The sequence below is a fragment of the Apodemus sylvaticus genome, chromosome 14 (assembly GCF_947179515.1).
Source record: "Apodemus sylvaticus chromosome 14, mApoSyl1.1, whole genome shotgun sequence".
NCBI lineage: Eukaryota > Metazoa > Chordata > Mammalia > Rodentia > Muridae > Apodemus > Apodemus sylvaticus.
The window spans coordinates 10,655,657-10,674,893 of record NC_067485.1 but is presented as its reverse complement, the minus strand read 5'-3'; the positions used below and the strand labels follow the sequence as shown (position 1 = coordinate 10,674,893).

At 48.9% G+C, this 19,237-nt stretch overlaps 1 protein-coding gene across 1 annotated transcript in view; it reads right to left on the bottom strand.

Moving 5' to 3' along the window:
* The window catches only part of Trpc7 (transient receptor potential cation channel subfamily C member 7), a 119,685-nt gene that overhangs the window by 95,714 nt on the left and 4,734 nt on the right, over window positions 1-19,237 (bottom strand). Inside the window, exon 2 of the mRNA XM_052157576.1 lies at window positions 17,567-18,313. Within this exon, the coding sequence (XP_052013536.1) occupies window positions 17,567-18,313 (747 nt within the window). The remainder of the gene's footprint in view (window positions 1-17,566; window positions 18,314-19,237) is intronic.

Here is a 19,237-nt window from a genome sequence, read left to right as displayed (position 1 = left end):
GATAACTCTGCCTTCCTGAACTGGCTAATCCTGAAATTCTTCAGTGTGAAAGCAACAAACCCCTGTATAGGCTGATCTCCCCAAATCCCCAAGATCTCCCCAAATCCAAGCACACATCTCAGGTGGTTGAGGGTGGTAGTGTGGAGCTGAGTCTTGGTCCCTTGGCACTGTTACCCACTGCCACGCACTGCCACCCACCACCACCCACCGCGACCGACCATGGACTCAGACTCTTCACCCTGACTTGTAAACATGGGGTACATGTCCATGTGCAGAGGACTGAGTTTGGAGGTGTCTGTTACACGGGCAGATGTGACAATAGCTGACAGATAAGGACAGATGGGGTGATTTGTACATCATTATCAAAGATGGGCTCTGTCCGTGTTTGGGTAGTGGAGGAAGCCACCTGGATAAACTAAGGGTAAAAGGCAGAGCTAGAAGGACTTGTTAGTCGCCCTGTTTCAGAGGTGGAGGAGGCCAGGTGGAAGGCATGGGGGGAAGCAGACACAGCGTCAGCGAGGCCTACAAACCTCATGCAGGAACCTGCCTCGGGTCAGGCTAGGTGAGGCAGAGAGGCAGAAGGCTAATGTGGAGAAGCAAACAGGAACTGGATTACGAGAGGTCTTATTCCCATCCCCCACCCCTGCGGCATGCGAGCAGAAGGAGCCCCAGGTCACAGTGGGGGTAAGGATTCAGGAGAATGACTGTGGAAACATTTATGCTCTAAAAATCAAAGTGCAAAAAACGAGAGCCCAGTGCGTGACACGCTGGGGACACGCTGGGGACACGCTGGGGACATCAGACAGGGGAAGGGATTTCCCAACCATGCTGACATCTGATACGATTACAAATGATTTTTCTTGCACACAAAGGCATTTCTATATTAATAATACATCAGCAGTAAAACTAGAAAAGATTGTTTTGGGGGTGTGTTGCAGTTTTTAGACTCTGCCTGTGTAACTTTGGGATACCTGCATTGAACACAAAGTCTCTATGGAGATGGGGACCCCTCTGCTTTACTAGCCGGGCCGCAGCTGTTTGTGCTTTGAATTTGACAATTTTGAGATTTTTTTTTTCAGATAAATTGAAAGAAAATCCAAGGTCAGAGCAAATATGGTCTATGCACCAGATCCCAACTGTATGTTGTGAAAACAGCTCAGACAGGCACTCATTTGAACTTGGCATCACCAGGTAACAGCCTTAGAGACTGATCTGTTGTGACTTGCCTGGTTACAGATTCATCATAAGGAATTCCGTGAAGAGCCATTAGGTGCTGTGTATCTATAGGAGCAAGTTTGAGAATTGCTTGTGATTGCCGGGAGCGCTATTAATTAAGAAGGACTAGGAGGCAAGGTGGCAAAGCAGGATTAAAAGGCTTGGGATCCTCTGATGACTAAACAAAGAGCAAGACCAAGGTAGGCAAAGCAGGGCCTGTGATTTCCGAGGAAGGACCGTGCTGTGTCCCACAGTCCTCCTTGTCACTTCGAAGGACCCCACTCTTCTTACACGTTCCCAAAAGATACTTCAGAATGCCTGCTCTGCAGAAAACCTTGGAGAAACCCTTTGTTTGATGCCCTGGGCTCCGGCTACAGCCTCTTCTTTGCATTTAAATCACTCTGCACCAGTGCTCTGCATTCTGTTAGACACTTAAGAAATCAAACTTATTCCTTCATATATTCCAGCTCAGGACTCACACCCCACAGGAGCTGTAAAACGTATGGATTGATTTATCATATGCAATCTGGCTTAAGAATCTTCTTGTGGGAACTAGAGGGAAGGTTCAAAGGTCAAGAGAACCGGCTGTTCTTGCAGAGGACCCTGGGTTGATTTCCAGCACCCACGTGGCAGGCCACAACTGTCTGTGATTCTGTACCTTAGTGTGTGACTTGATGCCCAGGCTTCATGCCAGCAAAATATTCATTCACATGAGCGTGACTGAGAGAGTGGGAGTGGAGTGTGGGAGGAAAGAGATGAGAGGTGATGGGGGAAGGGGGCATTTGGTATAAGCCTTAAAATAGAGCTATTAAAGGCAATTAATTATCCTGAACATAGGCAGCTATAGTAACTTTCTAAAAGTTTTACACACACACACACACACACACACACACACACTCCTCAGATCCCTGAGCATACTGTGTATGTACACACACACACACACACACACACACACACACACACACTCCTTAGATCCCTGAGCACTGTGTCCACATACACTCATTCCTCAGATTCCTGAATACACTCTTTAAACACACACACACACACACACACACACACACACATTCCCCAGATCCTTGAGCACACATTGTACCCACAACTCACTCCTTAGGTCTCTGAGTACACACGGTGTCCACACACACTCACTCCTCAGATCCCTGAACACAGTGTGTCCACACACACTCATGCCTCATGCTTTCCCTTGTCACCCATCTGTCAGACTCCTTGGGAAGAAGATCACTTTGGGACGCCATTGCTAATGATGTACCACCTTGAGAGCATCTCCTACTGTCCAGCCTCTTCCCTTGCTTCCCTTCCTTTGATGGAGCCCAGATCTTGTGCCCTCTGCATCTTTAGTCCCTAGGGCAGGAGTTGGCACCAAGTGGGCAACCACCTTTTACAGGTAGATTTAACTAGTCTGTTTGCTTCTCTGTAAAATAGGAATAATACTTCCCTCTTACATTTCAGTTAAGACATTGGCTATAGTTTGCCCAGAACTCTTGTATTTTTTCCTCCACAGTTTAAAAAGTTGTGCGTGTGTGTTGTTGTTGTTTATGGTAGTGTTCTACAGAAATCAGTAGCAGAAAGGCTTGACGCCTTGGGTGTTATTGAGGGATTATTAGTGCAAGAGCCTGCCTGGCCTTCAGTTGAGCAGTGGGAGGACTCCGCCAGGGTCACATGATCTTCCTTTCCTGGAGTTGTGTCCCCAGTCTACACCTAACCCTTACGACTGTCATGAAGACTCTTTTATGACATAATATCACTTGTGGCATATGACATGGTGTGGGCGAGTTTGACCAAGCTGTTTAATTCCCTGGAGTAGTGTTGAGAGCTCAGCTGTCACGTGAGCACTTGGCCAAGCGTGTAGGCATGTGCGAGGGAAGAGCAGACCCAACACTGCTTCAAGGCTGGTGTGCAGCTCTGTCTGCATAGGGGAGAGGCTATTTAAAGGAATCAGTTCTGGCTCCCGGTGTTTTCAGCCTAATTTGAATTTTTTTCTATTCTTGCACATTTTCTGGAGCTCATTTCCATGTTTATGTTAAAATATCTGTTTTAAGCCCATAAAACATCTAGTTTCTAATGTGCTGTGCCAAAGTGTTGAGTGGACTCTTTGGAGAATGAACTTAAAACACAATAATCACCTGACAAGAGACACTATTCCCAGAAAGACTTAGTATAACAGTCTTAAGTGTGATGGGGAAAAGGCCCAAACTCGCAAGCCATAGGGCGCTCTTAACAGACAAGCACTGAACCCCATCAGGAAGAAGGCTGGAGGGCATATGCTGATAAACCCAGGAAGGGGCTGCGGCTCCCACTTGTCAGGTTCAAACAAGTGCTTTGAGTAAAAGGGAGAGGGAGATGGAGGAAAGGAGGAAGGAAGAAGAAAGAAAGAAAGAAAGAAAGAAAGAAAGAAAGAAAGAAAGAAAGAAAGAAAGAAAGAAAGGAAAGAAAGAAAGAAAGAAAGAAAAAGGAAGGAAGGAAGGGAGTGGGCAACAGGGAGGCTCTTCAAACCGTTTGTTATTAGTAATTGTCAATCTTTCTCAGGAACTTGGGAAGGAGCTGACTATTGTTAATTTCCTACCATGTCAGTAATGGGGTAGAAAGATCAGGGTGATATAGCACATGGCTATACTGCCCAGCATTTGGGCAGCCCTTTTCTGTTAGGGCCTCTATAATTCTTAGATCGCTGTCATTTTAGCGGAATATAAATGCTGTCAATTTTTATCAATTTTCTGCATCTTCCATCATGGTCTCTACTATGACCCGAGCTGGTGGCCCCACCTCCTATCTTCTTGGCCAGTAGCAGTGGGGAGGAGAGTGCAGACAGAAGCACTGCACCTGCAGTGGGGAGGAGAGTGCAGACAGAAGTACTGCATCTGCAGTGGGGAGGAGAGTGCAGACAGGCACTGCATCTGCAGTGGGGAGGAGAGTGCAGACAGAAGCACTGCACCTTCAGTGGGGAGGACAGTGCAGACAGGCACTGCATCTGCAGTGGGGAGGAGAGTGCAGACAGAAGTACTGCACCTGCAGTGGGGAGGAGAGTGCAGACAGAAGCACTGCACCTTCAGTGGGGAGGAGAGTGCAGACAGGCACTGCACCTGCAGTGGGGAGGAGAGTGCAGACAGAAGCACTGCACCTGCAGTGGGGAGGAGAGTGCAGACAGGCACTGCACCTGCAGTGAGGAGGAGAGTGCAGACAGGCACTGCACCTGCAGTGAGGAGGAGAGTGCAGACAGGCACTGCATCTGCAGTGGAGAGGAGAGTGCAGACAGGCGCTGCATCTGCAGTGGGGAGGAGAGTGCAGACAGGTGCTGCATCTGCAGTGGGGAGGAGAGTGCAGACAGGCGCTGCATCTGCAGTGGGGAGGAGAGTGCAGACAGGTGCTGCATCTGCAGTGGAGAGGAGAGTGCAGACAGGCACTGCATCTGCAATGGGGAGGAGAGTGCAGACAGAAGTACTGCACCTGCAGTGGGGAGGAGAGTGCAGACAGGTGCTGCATCTGCAGTGGGGAGGAGAGTGCAGACAGGCACTGCACCTGCAGTGGGGAGGAGAGTGCAGACAGGTGCTGCACCTGTAGTGGGGAGGACAGTGCAGACAGGCACTGCATCTGCAGTAGGGAGGAGAGTACAGACAGGCACTGCATCTGCAGTGGGGAGGAGAGTGCGGACAGGCACTGCATCTGCAGTGGGGAGGAGAGTGCAGACAGGCGCTGCACCTGCAGTGGGGAGGAGAGTGCAGACAGGTGCTGCATCTGCAGTGGGGAGGAGAGTACAGACAGGCGCTGCATCAGCAGTGGGGAGGACAGTGCAGATGGAGGCTCTACATCAATACTGTACTCAGTAAATGGAAAAGTGCACTCCCTCCTTTGCCCAGGCTTCGAAAGGAGCCTCTGCTAGGATTTTGAGGAGGCTTATTTTAGGGTACCTTGTCTCTATACTGTGTTTGAGTGCATGCCACATACCTTAGGCACTAATCACACGGTTTGTAAGTCAAAAGGATAAAAAGGAAAGGCGTTTAGTTCATCAGTGTCAGAGAGATTTCTGGCTCGTTCCATCTGAGCGGCAGAGCTTTCGCTTTTCAGTCAACTACAGTTCTCTGATTGCTTGATTGGCATCAAGTGGACTCTTGTTTCCAGGGGCTGCAGTGGCATTTACCGACTTCACATAACTCCTGGACCACAACGGAACATGTCTTCTTAGCTGGATGTAGTCCAAAATCCAAAAATCATAATAATACTGAATTAAACATTGAAAACAAACCTCCACCCCCACTCCCACCCCGCCTTCTTGCATTGGTCCTTTCTCAGTGTCCCTTTCTCAGAGCCATGAGCCTGCTCCAGGCCCTGCTGGACTGTTGCAGACTTGATTTTATTGAAGACGATCATGAAGCTTTCTAGAAGCTGATGTCTATTGAGTGATGGCTTAAAAGGAAGGGGTAAGTGCCAGAGTTATGGCACTCAGAGAAAAGGACAGGAGTGCAGTGTTTATTCATTCCTATCACAATTGTACAAGATAAACTTACGAATAGAAAACTAGCACCATCATACCATCACTGCCCCCACCATGACCACCATCACTGCCCCCACCATGACCACCATCATCACCACCATCAACATCACCACCATCACCAACCAGCACTAGCACCATCACTAACACCAAACCACCAACAGAACTATCATCATCAGCAGCAGCAGCAGCACCACCACCACCACCACCACCACCACCACCACTGGATCTCCCAACTTGATAATTGCTCAAAACCCGAATTCCTAGAAGTAAAATTGTGAAGGGGTGGATGGAATTCCCCCACCTAGGGAAGACACTGTCCTGGGAGAAACAACAACAGAAGCACTCACTTTCCATGTAAAGGTCAGCTTGGTCAGACTGAAGCCGTACATATGACCGCTGGATATATGAAATTATGAAGGAAAGGAGAGAGTATGTAGGACTTTAGGGGGAAGGGAAAGATATCTTTTCCAACAAGACTGCACCTTCAAACTACTTCAAAACCCAGGGTTTACAAAATCTCCATAGACACATTAGACAGAGTTTAGGTCTCAGACTGTGTTACCCTGAAACAGTCACAATCAGGAAGGTTTCTCCTACTGTTTCCTGCCTGCTTATGTTGAGAGCTGGTTAGAAAGGAACATTTTGACTGCAGTCCCCTGCCTCAGAGCCAGGAGAAAAGTCGTGGTGGACAGAGTGACCAAAGCATTCTGGACAAGCCTTGCCGGGTTGCCTCCTCAGCCTGATACTGACAGGTCGTCACTTCCCGTCCAGGCCACACTGGTCTACATGCCAGAGTCCAACCACCAACACAGACACGTCCCTGAACCCATGCAGGTCCTTAGTTGATACACACCAGTTTGTCACCAGAACCCGAGGCCTCGGCAGACACAAAGGACAAGGTTCTTAAGCGAACAGCAGGCATTCACATCCCGCACACTGAAGTGCCCTGATAGGACGGTTCTATGGGAGAAGAAAGAATCCAAACTGATTTCTGAAGGCTCTCTTGTGCACAGAAAACTAAAGACTAAACTCGGCGTGCTTTGCTTTTGGTTACTATGGCCTCTTTTTTTTTTTTTTTTTCATTTATGTGAATGTTATCAGTGATCCTTGTGGTGGGTCAAAATGGCGCACACTGATCTCAACCCTGCAGACAGCAGTCAGGCTGGGAGAAGGTATTTTCAGGGGCTGAGGCAGACACGGAGCTGTTTGCTGAGCATGAAGATAACAAAGCAGAGACTTGAGCAGCAGCGTCTGCTATCCTAGACAGTGGACAGAAGGCGTGAGTGGCGTTCACCCTCAGAAGCATCGACCTCCCCATCCATGCTCTCACACGGATTGCACAGTGTTGAGGGAGGGGGTAAGAAAGCCACAGTTTTGTTTCATAACCCCCTGCATATAATTTACAAACACACGAGTCACTATGATTTTCTGTGGTCTTCATAAACTCCACAACGGCAGAGATTACAATCTTTCGATGACTTCTTTTCAGCCTCCAGAACTCCGGGAAGATACAAGAGGTGCATTTCCCAAGTAAATGAGACCATAGATGCCCTGACTCTGAGAAGGCCCTAGAGTTGTGCTTCACAGGGAAGAGGAGAGAAAAGGGATGGAGATACAGGAAGAGGAGCAACAAGCCATTGGCACTTTTTTGTTAGTGGGGTCATTAGAATCATTTAGAATTTTGCACTTGGGGTGAGAAGGAAGTCTAGAAAGAAAGATATCACTATATGGTAGGACTAACTGACTCTTTGTTCCAGCTACCTTTTGATATTTTAAGAGAATTCTATAATGAATAGTGTTTTGTGTTTATCTCCAAGTTTAAGCTAGAAAATGATTTTCTCATACTCGGGAGGGTTAATGTCAAATTTCTTTTTAATGTTTCTGTGAGCTGCTCCTTTCATATTTACTATTTTTCTCTCCTAAATGCCATAGTCTCATGTGCACGTGTATACCACACACAAGCACACATGCATACACACACCCCCCATACATACACTCATATGTACACATGTATACCACACATATGCATCCAGGCACACATACACCACACACTCATACACACATGCATACCACACACACACACATGCATACCACACACATACACACATATCACACACAGGCACACACTTGAACACACATGCATACTACACACTTGTATGCATATACCCATACCCAGACATATATACATACACAGATATACATGTATACACACAAACACATATGCACAGACACCCAGACATGTGTGCAAACACAATACCCACACATACCCACACTCGTGCTTTTACAGAATTGTTATAGTTTTGGCCTTGTCTGTAGAAAGCATGGGAAATTGAGCCTTTGTTTCCTCCAGACTGGCATCCTAGTTTAGAGCTGACCTTGGCTTCCCGGGAATGCTGATGACCTGCCTCTCTCTGAGTCTGTGAAGCTCTGTCTGGATTCTAGGTCATGGCCTCCTCTAGTTCATCTCAACCCAGACTTTCCCTCTGTGTATGAGGTTGAACTGAGTACTCCCCTAATTCAAGTCCTTCCTGGATCATGAGACTGTGTCCTCATTTAGTAACAGGATAGTTGCAGGTAGAATTAATTATAACAAAGTCCTACTACAGAAGGGTGAGCCCTTAGCTGGATATCCTTGAATATGAAATGCTTAGGGAACTCTGTTCATGAGCAGAAGCAGGGATTGGAAAGATGCTCAGACAAGCCAAGAATTGATAGATGCTGCCAGAAACACGTGACAGGAAGGAAACTCCTGGGGCTTCAGGGAGAGCAAGCCTCAGGCTGTGCTCCTGAACTGGCAGCCTCGTTAATCAGCTGTAATACAGTTGTCTGTAAACCATGACATTTAGGGACCAGGTCAGAGCAACAGTAGGAGACTCAGCCTCAACGGAATGTCCAAGGAGGGTTTTGGGTACCCTGAAAGGCCTTCTCCTACTCAGTCTCCATTGCTTGAAATTCTTAACACCCTGCAGAAGGGAGAAAGGAAGGGATACTCACTTGATCCTTTACATATGCTAGGGCAAGCTGCAATTCAAACCTTTCTTTAACAAAAAACATATATGCTCCAGGAACCCAAACAGAGGGTCAGTGTCCCGAGTTTGAAAGATGCAGTGGAATAAAACCCAGCGGTCCTCTTCCCATTCTGGCGCTGTCACTTCTGAATCCACTCTCTGATAGGCCAGTGCTCCTGGTGCATTGCAAAGGTGCTGTGGGCTGGGGAACACAGCTCCTCTCCCACCACTGCCTGCCCTCCCCATGCTCTCCTGGTTTCTGCCCTAAGGAAAAGCCAAGGAGCTGTCTCTCCTCTCTTTGTCTCTTCTAGCAGTGAGAGATCCTAGAGATAGAATCGTGGCCCTGGGAAATGCGTGACAAGAAAAATGTCCAGGGGAAGGTGATGTCCTCTGTTTGTGTCTCCTCTATCAGAGACCACTCACCTTCTCACTGAGGTGCCCTGCCAGGGAGGAGTGTGTCTGTCAACAGCAGTCTCCTCACACCTCCCAGACTATCCTCTCATATCCCTGTCTACATCAAGAAGATTGGATCCCTCCAAACTATAGACGTGGCCCCTCACCCACTGACGGTATCCAGTGGTTCGCTCTCCACCTGACAACAAGGTCTGGCTTTGGATGTCAGGCCCCAGTGGTGCGGCTGGGGCTGAGGTGCTCATCAGCATCCCTCGGAACTGCCTTGTCTCTCTTTACTCTTACACCAGGTCTATCCCGAGATGCCTGTGTTCTTGGAATGAGTCTCTTCTTTCCTCTCTGTGGTAGACTAGCTCTTGCGCCTCTGGGCTGGGAACCCTTTCCCTCTCTTTCATGTCCCTAGGTTTCAATCTAGAACTACATTCTGGTAGAAATCTTCAAGCATGCACCATCTCCCAATAGAGTCGCCTGCCCCACCCGGTCAGCCCTGACCATTGGGGACTCTGTGCTTATTCCCACGGCTCTTGGGAGAATGCCCATGCCGCCCGCCCGCTAGACAGTGCCATGGCGCATCTCCGCCCGGCCTACAGCCTGTGCATCAGACCCTGGCATCACATGCTGGGGGTTCAGTGAGGTCAGTAGCTGCAGGTCATGTGTGAGGCCGGGTCCTGCCTCTTCCCCACCCAGCACTTACACATTTATGTTCAATGGAAGCATGAATCTACTGCTTATCAAACACGTGTCTCCATGCTAACAGTTTGTGCAGCTAAGATGATCAATATGACCAATTTGCACAGCCTTGTGACCTTTTCTTCTCAGAGAAAAGTGTGCATCCATTTGACTTAATTTGTGATACTTCTCACTGGCTAATTTCCTTCAACAGCCATCGCCAGTTTCTTCAGATCTCTGATATTTTAAACTGACAGTTACACTTCTGTGAGAAATGATTCTTCATGTGATGTGTGGTATGGTGTGGTGGTGGTGGTGGTGGTATATGTGTGTGTGTGTGTGTGTGTGTTTTAAAGACTCTTTTCACAGAGATATTTTTCAAAAAATGGTTTGTGTGTATTTGGTCAGGGTGCTGCCTGCCCTCTCCTGCCTCCTTCCTCTTTGATGTTTCTTTCCAGCCCATGTAATTTCTGTTCACAGTAATATTTTAGCAGGACTCGTAGCTTATCTGATTTCAGTGGTCTGCATTTTTCCAATTGAAAACACCCTCTTGACTCATTTCTAATCTTGGAGCTCAAATGTACAGCCTCAGGCTGGAGAGATGGCTCAACAGTTAAGAGCACTGACTGCTCTTCTGAAGGTCCTGAGTTCAAATCCCAGCAACCACATGGTGGCTCACAACCATCTGTAGTGAGATATGATGCCCTCTTCTGGGGTGTCTGAAGACAGCTACAGTGCACTTACATATGATAATAAATAAATCTTTGGCCCAGAGGGAGCAGAGGTCCTGTGTTCAATTCCCAGCAACCACACGATGGATCACAACCATCTATACAGCTACAGTGTACTCATATACATGAAATAAATGTACAGCCTCAATTGTTTTATCTTGTACCGCGAAGAAGATCTGCTACGGGGATTGTTATGGATGGCTCTGTGTGGCTTGCTGTCCCGGGAGAGGCTGTCTGGAATGAGCAATGAGTCATGTACTCAGGTGGCTTTTTGCGAACCAATCCCCTAATGAATAAAAGAGCCAATCACTGGGTGAGTAGGCTGGGCTTCTGGGTTGGAGGGAGGAAGAGAGGAAGCAGAAGGGAGTTAGGTCCTTTTGAAACTGGGACAGCAGTGGGGTAAGATGTAGCCCCTAGAGTTTCCTAGTATCATGGTGGATCCTTGCGGATCTGTCCCCAGAGGGATCAGATTTTAATAAGGCTCACAAGATGAGGTTTTAGTTGTTGCACCCAGAGACTGAGTTACTGTTGTTTCTGAACTAAGTTTGTGTTGCATTTTCCTTCATGTGGCAGCTCATCTGAGTTCAAAAGGAAGGGTGGGTGGGCAAGCGTGGGTTTGCTGAGGCGCTCCACAAAGGCTGTGAGGGATTTGAAGCACAGGGCTGGCGTGGTAGTGACTCGCCAGTGGGAATCTAGTGAGCTGGGGAGAGACTGTGGAGTTCAGAGTTAGAATCTCCACAAGATAAAAACGGTTCAGCCATTGCCTGCCAGTGCACTGCCCTCCAGGCCACCAGGGCAGAGGCACAAATGTGGGAATGAGCCGATTCTTTTTAACAGGGGATGGGAAGTGTAGCTAGAGTGGGGGAGACCCTGTGTTCCCTGGAGGGGAGATTTGTGGTCCTGATCCAGTTGGGAACCAGAAGGGAGTCTCCATCAGCGGTGCCCACTGTGTGGGACGCTCCTGCACAAGGCTTTAGGTTCTTCCATTCTCTGTCTTGTCTAACCCGCCTCCCTCGACCCTGACAGCTCGCCAGGGATAAATCCCCTCAGCGTGCTTACTTGAGGGCACATCTGTTGAGCAACTGATGGGTGTCAGGATTTTCTGGCCATTAAGTGGGGGCGCGGGGTATAAAGTTCTTGCAGATTGATGATCCTGAGGTAGACATCTCAGAGTAAGAGGAACTGTTTAGTTGGCGAAGTAAGCTTCCACTGGATGAGTTACAAGCCCGCCTGCCCTCCACTTTTAAAATAAGAAAAGGAACTTTTCAGGGACAGTTGCAGGGTTAGTAAGAGATGAGACCTAGGCCGTTCTGACTTGAGGTGCCTACTCTGCACCGACCGACCGAGTGCAGCATGGCTCTTCTGCGCCCTTCCCCCACCCTCCTGAGTGTGGCGGCATCCTTAGTCCTCCTCAAATCACCGAACCTACACTCTCTCCTGTCCGCTGAAGCTCTGACAGCACAAACCTAGAAGAGCAGCTGCTTCTAATTTTAGGTGCGGTTTGTGATCCAGTGAGTGAACTGCTGTCATTAAAGACAGGCTGATTGGCTTACTTCCTGTGATGTCACCCCAGCGCATGCTCCGTTGAACTGTTCTCCCAAATGCTCAGAGAGTGCAATGGAGAAAGACCGACCTTGACCTAAGGCAGAGTTATCTTCTTCTTATTTCCCACAATAAGCCAGTCCCCAGATCTTGCTCTCAAGGATGGGGGCCTATGAACATCCCCTCCCCCAGAGTGGCCTGCCGACGAAGAAGCTCGTTCAGACGGCACCATCCCAGCCAGCCTATGCTGGGACCCGGAGCACACCGGACCACAGCTGTCTGTTTAGGGAGGGGCGCGCTCATCAGCACACCGATGGACAGACCCGAGATCTAACTGTCCTCTGCTCAGGCTGTGTGTCCTCTGATGTTCTTACACAGGGCTAGCGTGTCGCATCGGATCCCCAGGGGTACCGGGGACGACACAAAAGCAAGCACTTTGAGAACATGTTTGCCAGATTCTCTTCCACACATACTCCACCCGCAATAAACACCTTCCTTTTAACACCTGCAGCCTCCACAGCTTCAAAACATATTTTCCCAATGGAAAGCGAAGCAGTCTGGTGTTTCCTGCATGTTAAGCAGACATCTGTTTACACTACCAGCCAGTCTCAAGGAAATTCTGTTTTCCTGGGGTGTTGGTTTATATGATTTAGAAATCCAACGCATCTGAGAAATTGATTCAAACGCTTGAGGATTGCTCAGCGTTTCTCTCTGCCTCTGGCCAGATTGGGCCTTCACTTGTTTCCTGGCTCCCTGGCGATTTGGCTCCAGTTGGTCACAAGTCAGATGTCCTCTGGGTTCTCAGCCTCAGGAGACAAAGACGTCTCCACTCTCCTCCTCCTCCTCCTCCTCCTCCTCCTCCTCCTCCTCCTCCTCCTCCTCCTCCTCCTCCTCCTCGTCCCCTCTCAGGAGTTTTCCAGCAGACTGTAAACTATCCTCTCAGCGTCTTTACCTTCCAGAGTGGGCTGGGCCTGCATCACGGCAGGTGGCAAATTGGTCCGATTTATCATTATTTGCATTTTTAATTTGAGGTATTTTAGGCCCAGAGAGTTTTTTTTTTAAATGGGTCTCAAACCGACAGCACAAACATCGATACATAATTCATCACCTGTTTCTTCATAATCCGTGTGGTTAAGGATCCCCTGACGCACAGAAAGGTCATTCACACCCTAGACAAAGATGGAGTTATGGTTTGCTCTCCACGCCTCCTCCCTGTCCCCTTCTGAGCTCCAGTCTGGGAAGCACAGGATGCTTCTGAGCTGGCACCCTACCAACAGGAAAAGCCGCCTCGGTGGCGCCTCTGCCCATCTTCAGAAGAGCCAAACGCTAAGCAACAGATACACTGACAGGCTTCTTCCTTCCCTGACAGAGGCGCAGAGATACTCGTAAATGGGAGCCCAACGCGAGGGAGCAGAGTCTGGGGTCCCACACTGCTTCCTTCCAACTCTGTTGCTCTTCACCCCATCTGCAACACGGTCTCCAAGTCCAACTTTAAGTAAAGCCAGGAAAACGCACGCCTGTGCACACATACATGCACACACATGCACATGCATGCACACACACTTGCACATGTGTGCAGGGACTCACATGCACACACATTTTGTCTTCCACACACCACACAGCGTAGCATATAATCAGTCCCCAGTTATTTAGTGAATGGGCTTCAATCCTCCACTGTGCTGGCCTGTTGGTTTTTATCAACACAACACACATGGGAGTAACTGGGAAGAGGGAACCTCAGTTGAAGACTTGTGGCCTTCAGCTTGGCATGTCAGGAGGGCATTTTCTAGATTGATGATTGGTGTGGGAGGCTCCAGCCCACAGTGAGTGGCAGCACCCATCCTGGGCTGTATAAGAGGCAGCTAAGCAAGCCAGGGAGAGCAAGCCAGAAGCAACATCCCTCTATGGTCTCTGCTTCAGTTACCCACCCGGGTTCCTGCCTAGAGTTCCTGTCTTGTCTTCCCCTCAGAGACTGTGTCCAGTCAGGGGACACAAGCCTGTTTGACAGGAACTCCTTTCTCCTCAGATTGCTTTTGGTCATAGTGTTTGTTGCAGGAACAAAAAGTAAACTAGAATAACCACCAAGCTGGTTATTTTAGAATTTTCCCTGGGCTGGAGAGATGGTTCAGCAGTTAAGAGCACTGACTGCTCTTCCAGAGGAGCTGAGTTCAATTCCCAGCAACCACATGGTGGCTCAAAACCATCTGTAATGGGATCTGATGCCTTCTTCTGGTGTGTCTGAAGACAGCTACAGTGTACTCACATACATAAAATAAATACAATTTTCTCAATTTCCCATACAATGGACATCAAATGCCTCCAGTCAATAAGTGCACCACTCGCCTCAGGAGCTGCAGTGGTTTCCCTCTGGAGAGTTCCTCCATTTTCTTCCATTCTCTTCATTTTCAGACATTACTGATTTACTAGGTTCCACCAGAAGCACAGGAAGGCTCTGGTGGCCACATCACATTTTAATACCTTCCTCGAGCCAAGCCAGTTAGACCCTAAGGCGGTCCTTGAGTGGCTGTAGAATTCCCTCACCAAAATAATGGCTTGCGTCTGACTTCAGCTACAATTTACCTGAGACCTTGACATTGGTTTTTCTTATTATTAATGGCTATACTTGATTCTGATAATAAATTATGGGGACTCCAAAAACAACAGCCCAGGCAATTGTTTGGATTGAGGCTTATTGAGCACAATGCTTCCTGCCCAGGAGTGGTTGCTCTAGAATATTTGAAAGAACAGGAAGGGTGACATCTGACATATTTCCAGAGATCCTTTGATATCTCTATGTGATTGACAGCACCTGGTCATACTTAAAACGTGGCTACCCAAACGGCAACGTGTAGTACCTCGAAAACAGAACAGCCTCATGAAGCTCTTTGCAGAACATGCACACATGTTCTTTAGCCTCTTGTTGCAATCTGACTTTCTGCAAAGCAGCTCTCGGAGATTCACAACACTGGGACGCACATGCAGAGAACTCGTTCAAGGGAATTTCTAAAGGATCAGTTGGGCTGGTGTTTAGTGAGCCATTTACCCACATCCTAAAATTCTCTCAGCTCCCCAGGAAGGTGCTAATAGCCAGCAAACGTCCTTAAGCTAGTTTTCACTCTGAGCAAATCAATTCTTGGTAGAAAATATTTCTCACCACGTGCATAGCCTTCTTAATTGTCCACAGTTCTCATAATCTACTTTTGAATTCAAATATTTTATTGGCTTTCCAAAGATGCTTTCAAAAACCCTCCAGGTTTAGAAATGGCATATACTAAAGTATGACAGACTTCAGATTTTACTCATGGAAACCGATGCCTCAGAGGGATTTCCAAATGTCAATCTAGCATTGTTTTATTTAGACTGGCTCACTTTCAGGCAGGAGAAAAGCAGAGAACCACGCAACCATCCAGGTAGCCTCGTCTAATAACATTTTCTTTTCTTTCTTTTTTTTCTTTTTTCTATTTTTGGCCTGCTCCCCACCCGTACCCCACCCCCGCACTCTGGCCAGTATTCCTGTCTGAATGAACTGGCTTAGCCATTCGTGCCACACAGCCCGAACAACGGGCAACGAGCAAAGTTCCACTGACTGGCTGGGATGCCTTTGGCCTCAGGAGATGAGGTTGCTATACTAGACAGATGAGGAAAGAAGCAACAACTGTTTCCTGGGAGCTCCTGTGGGCTGTCCTGCACCTCCACCTAAATGAGGCCAGGAACAATCCAGGGATCTTGGGAGTCTCGGTGGTCAGGGCTGAGCTGGAGCAGATAGAATGGAAAAAGCACAATTCCAGCTCTCCCTTCTCACAGCCTGTGGCCTTGCACCCTTCTGTTGGCCAAGTTCAGCTGCCCTGGCTTGTGGGGCAAGCTTCTCCCAAGAGACAGGCAGGCATCTTTGGTCTCATATTATATAACCAAATTACTTCTGTATCTAGACCCAGCTTGTATCCTCAAATTCATCTTACTTTTCTGTCAAACAAATTTCCACATCTCCGTCATTACCATAATCCCTCAACCACACATTTTTAGTGGACCTCCATTTCCTACAGGATAACGTTCAAAGTGCTCAGCCTGGTGAGCAGGGTCCTTTGGGCTCTGCTCTGCTCCCCTCCCCACTCGTCCCCACATCCCAGGAAGCCTTGCTGTAGTCACACACAGCCTCTTCTCTGTCCCCTCCCTACCTTGGGCTGTTGTGGGTCTCCATGTCACCTGTCTTATCTAGGCCCAACCCAACTGATCTCCTCCTTTGAATCCTGCCTGAGCAGCTTATCCAAAGGCCTCCTTGCTGTGCGGCAGGATTCCCCACTGACCCCATGCAGGGACATGTTCCTACACAGACATCTTCTCTGGACAATGAACTATTCACTTGCAGGTAACATCTGCTCACCAGCTCTGTGTGAGACACCATTTCGTATTTCCATGGCATCCAGCACACAGAAGTTTCTTAGCAAATATCAAGATGAGAAATGCCTGAGTCTAGGCCTTTGTTGTTCCTACTCTCCTGGCCACACCCCCAGCCACACCCCCTTCACTCATTAGCTGGAGGGTTAAACATGGACTCCCTGGGCTGGCCTCTTCCTTAGCTTTGTGCTATCATGCAAAATGGGGGTGTTGTACCCTTGACACATGACTGTTGAGGTTAAATAAGATCTCACAGGTGAGCCAGGTGAGTACTTGGCACATGGCAAGAACCTAATTGATGTTTGCTCTTCTTCCTAAACACCCTGTCCTGGGCCCAGTCTTCTCTTTCAGAGAATTGTCAGTTGACAGAGAAAGTCTCCAGACTTTGGAGCTGCCTGGTAGGTCAAGGTATTCTCAGGCTGGCTGGATTCTGGGACAACCCTGAGCCTTATTCGCTGGAGTGGCCAGTTCAACCCTGTTTAAGAGTGTGATTTGCTCTTGTCAGCCAAATGACAGAACAATAGCAACAGGTCACAGGTTCTAAGAAAGACTGGCCCTGCCTGGTATGGGACCCCTAGTTCTAAAAACACTGAGGCAGAAGAATTAGAAGTTTGAGTCAGGCTTGGTATACATAACAAGATCCTATCTCAAAATTTTTCAAAAAGTCAAATTTCTTTTCATGGTCATTCTGAAGTATGACCATCAATCCAGATATGACTGGCAGTCAGAGCCGCACAATGAGACAGTACTAATGTAAGTCCCAGGCTGGAAGTAACTTCAGATTGCTGGGTTTGGGAACTTTCAGAGTTTCCAGGGGCCAGAGCTGAGTCTCTGATAGCTCATCTCTCGGCTTGCCTCTTCCTTCGCTAACCTTAAGTAGTTTAAAACATCCCTGTTCTAGGCTGTTTTTCCCCAGGCCTACACCCGACAAAATAACCGGATCCACTCTTCCCCTACGGTGAACCCCAAAGACAAGAGCCCAAAGTCTTTCACTCTGTCTTTGACAGGGGCACAACCCGTTTTGCTCTTAGGTACACGCAGAAGGACCCCTGGGCCACCCGCCCGCGGGATGGCGAGTAAAAGGTTACCTTAAATTCAGTCTCAATGTTGGCCAGTCTGGCTAACTCATTGCTTAGCTCCAGCGCAGTGAGGACAGGGTCTTCACTGGATAGGGACAGGTAGGCGGCACTGGCCAGTCCTTTGTAGGCATTCATCCGCGAACGCGAGTGGCTGAAGGAGTCCTTGCGCTGCTTCTCGGTGCACTCATTGCACTTGCAGAAGTAGTCATGGGGCCGCTCAATGCGCGCCCCCTTGAGCAGCAGGATGTGCACAATCTCGTACTCCTGGCAGTGGGCCGCCAGGATGATGGGTGTGATGTCGTGGGAGAAGCGTGTGCCGTCCTCGTCATAGGCATAGAAGTCATCATCCCGCAGCTCCTGCTCCAGCGGGCTGAGCGTTAGGCGCTGGCCCTGCGCGAAGGCCGGATGGCTGAGGATGGCCTCCACAATGCGCACGTAGCCCTTGCTGATGGCCAGCAGCAGCGCGTCGCCCACCCGCGCCAAGTTCTCCTTCTTCAGCAGCAGTTCGGTGACCTCCAGGTGCTCGTTGCCCACGGCCAGCTGCAGTGCGTTCTGCCCCATGTAGTCCACGCAGTTGAAATTGAGGGTCTTGGACTCCTCCAGCATTTTCCTGACCACTGGTATGTTGCCATACTCAGCCGAGTCCAGGAAGCGCTCCTCCTCAGGGGTCAGGCTGGTGCCCTTCTCGTTAAACATGTAGGCAGGGCCCCGGATGGCCTGGCGGCGCCCCTTCTCCCTCAAGGTGGTGTGCCGGCGCTGCATGTTTTTGAAGGTGTTGTTCCCCAACCTGAAGGACAATGGCAAAGATGCTTGGTTACTTCTCTGGGGCCTGGGGACTGTTCAGAAGGACGAAGAAAATCTGCTATCTAAGAATATCGCGATTGGGATCCTGCTAGACATTGTCAATACTAGCTGGATCGCCTGAAATACTGATTTTTGTTTGTTTTGCTGTTGTTATTTTGTCTTTTGGTTTTTTTTTTTTTCAATCGGAAGAATATTGCCTTACTGTCCGCTGTCCCTGAGGCTAGAGGGGTGGGGCAAAGCCGAAAGGCAGCTTGAGGTGCCCCGTGGCAGTGGAGGGCATGGAATGGAGGGCATGGGGCAGGGCTGCTGGAAAACAGGCAAGGGTGTCCGTTTCATTTTCTTCTGCGTAAGACTGAGCAGGTCCCTCAACCTCTCTGCATTTTTGTTTTCTTAGCCCTACAATGGTTTTTGTTTGTATGCTTTGCGCACGCGCCTGTGTCTGTGTGTGTATGTGTGTGTGTGTGTGTGTGTGTGTGTGTGTGTGTGTGTTTCACAGTGAGGGTTCAAGGGGCAGGTAGAGGCTAGAGCTATTCCCTGTTGGCCTCACCTTTCCCTTGCTCTCCAACACTACGCCTAGGCTCCATGGCTGTACAGTGGAACCTTTGGTTCTCATGTCCTCCACCCCCACTCCATGCCCCACTGAGTTCTGGCACTATGGTCCCACTGCGCTGGGCTGCAAGCACAGCCACACAGGACTGTTCCCACAGTTGGTGCCATTCTCTATGTGGGTCATGGCCCCTGGGCCTCAGGCAAATCAGACACCGACTCAAGTCAAGATGAAGACAGGGTCTCTTATAGAGACCCTGACATGTCCTGGGTACAGTACTAGGAGCTCTGGGCTCACCAGCTTCTGCCGTCCGTCTGTCAAACCAACTG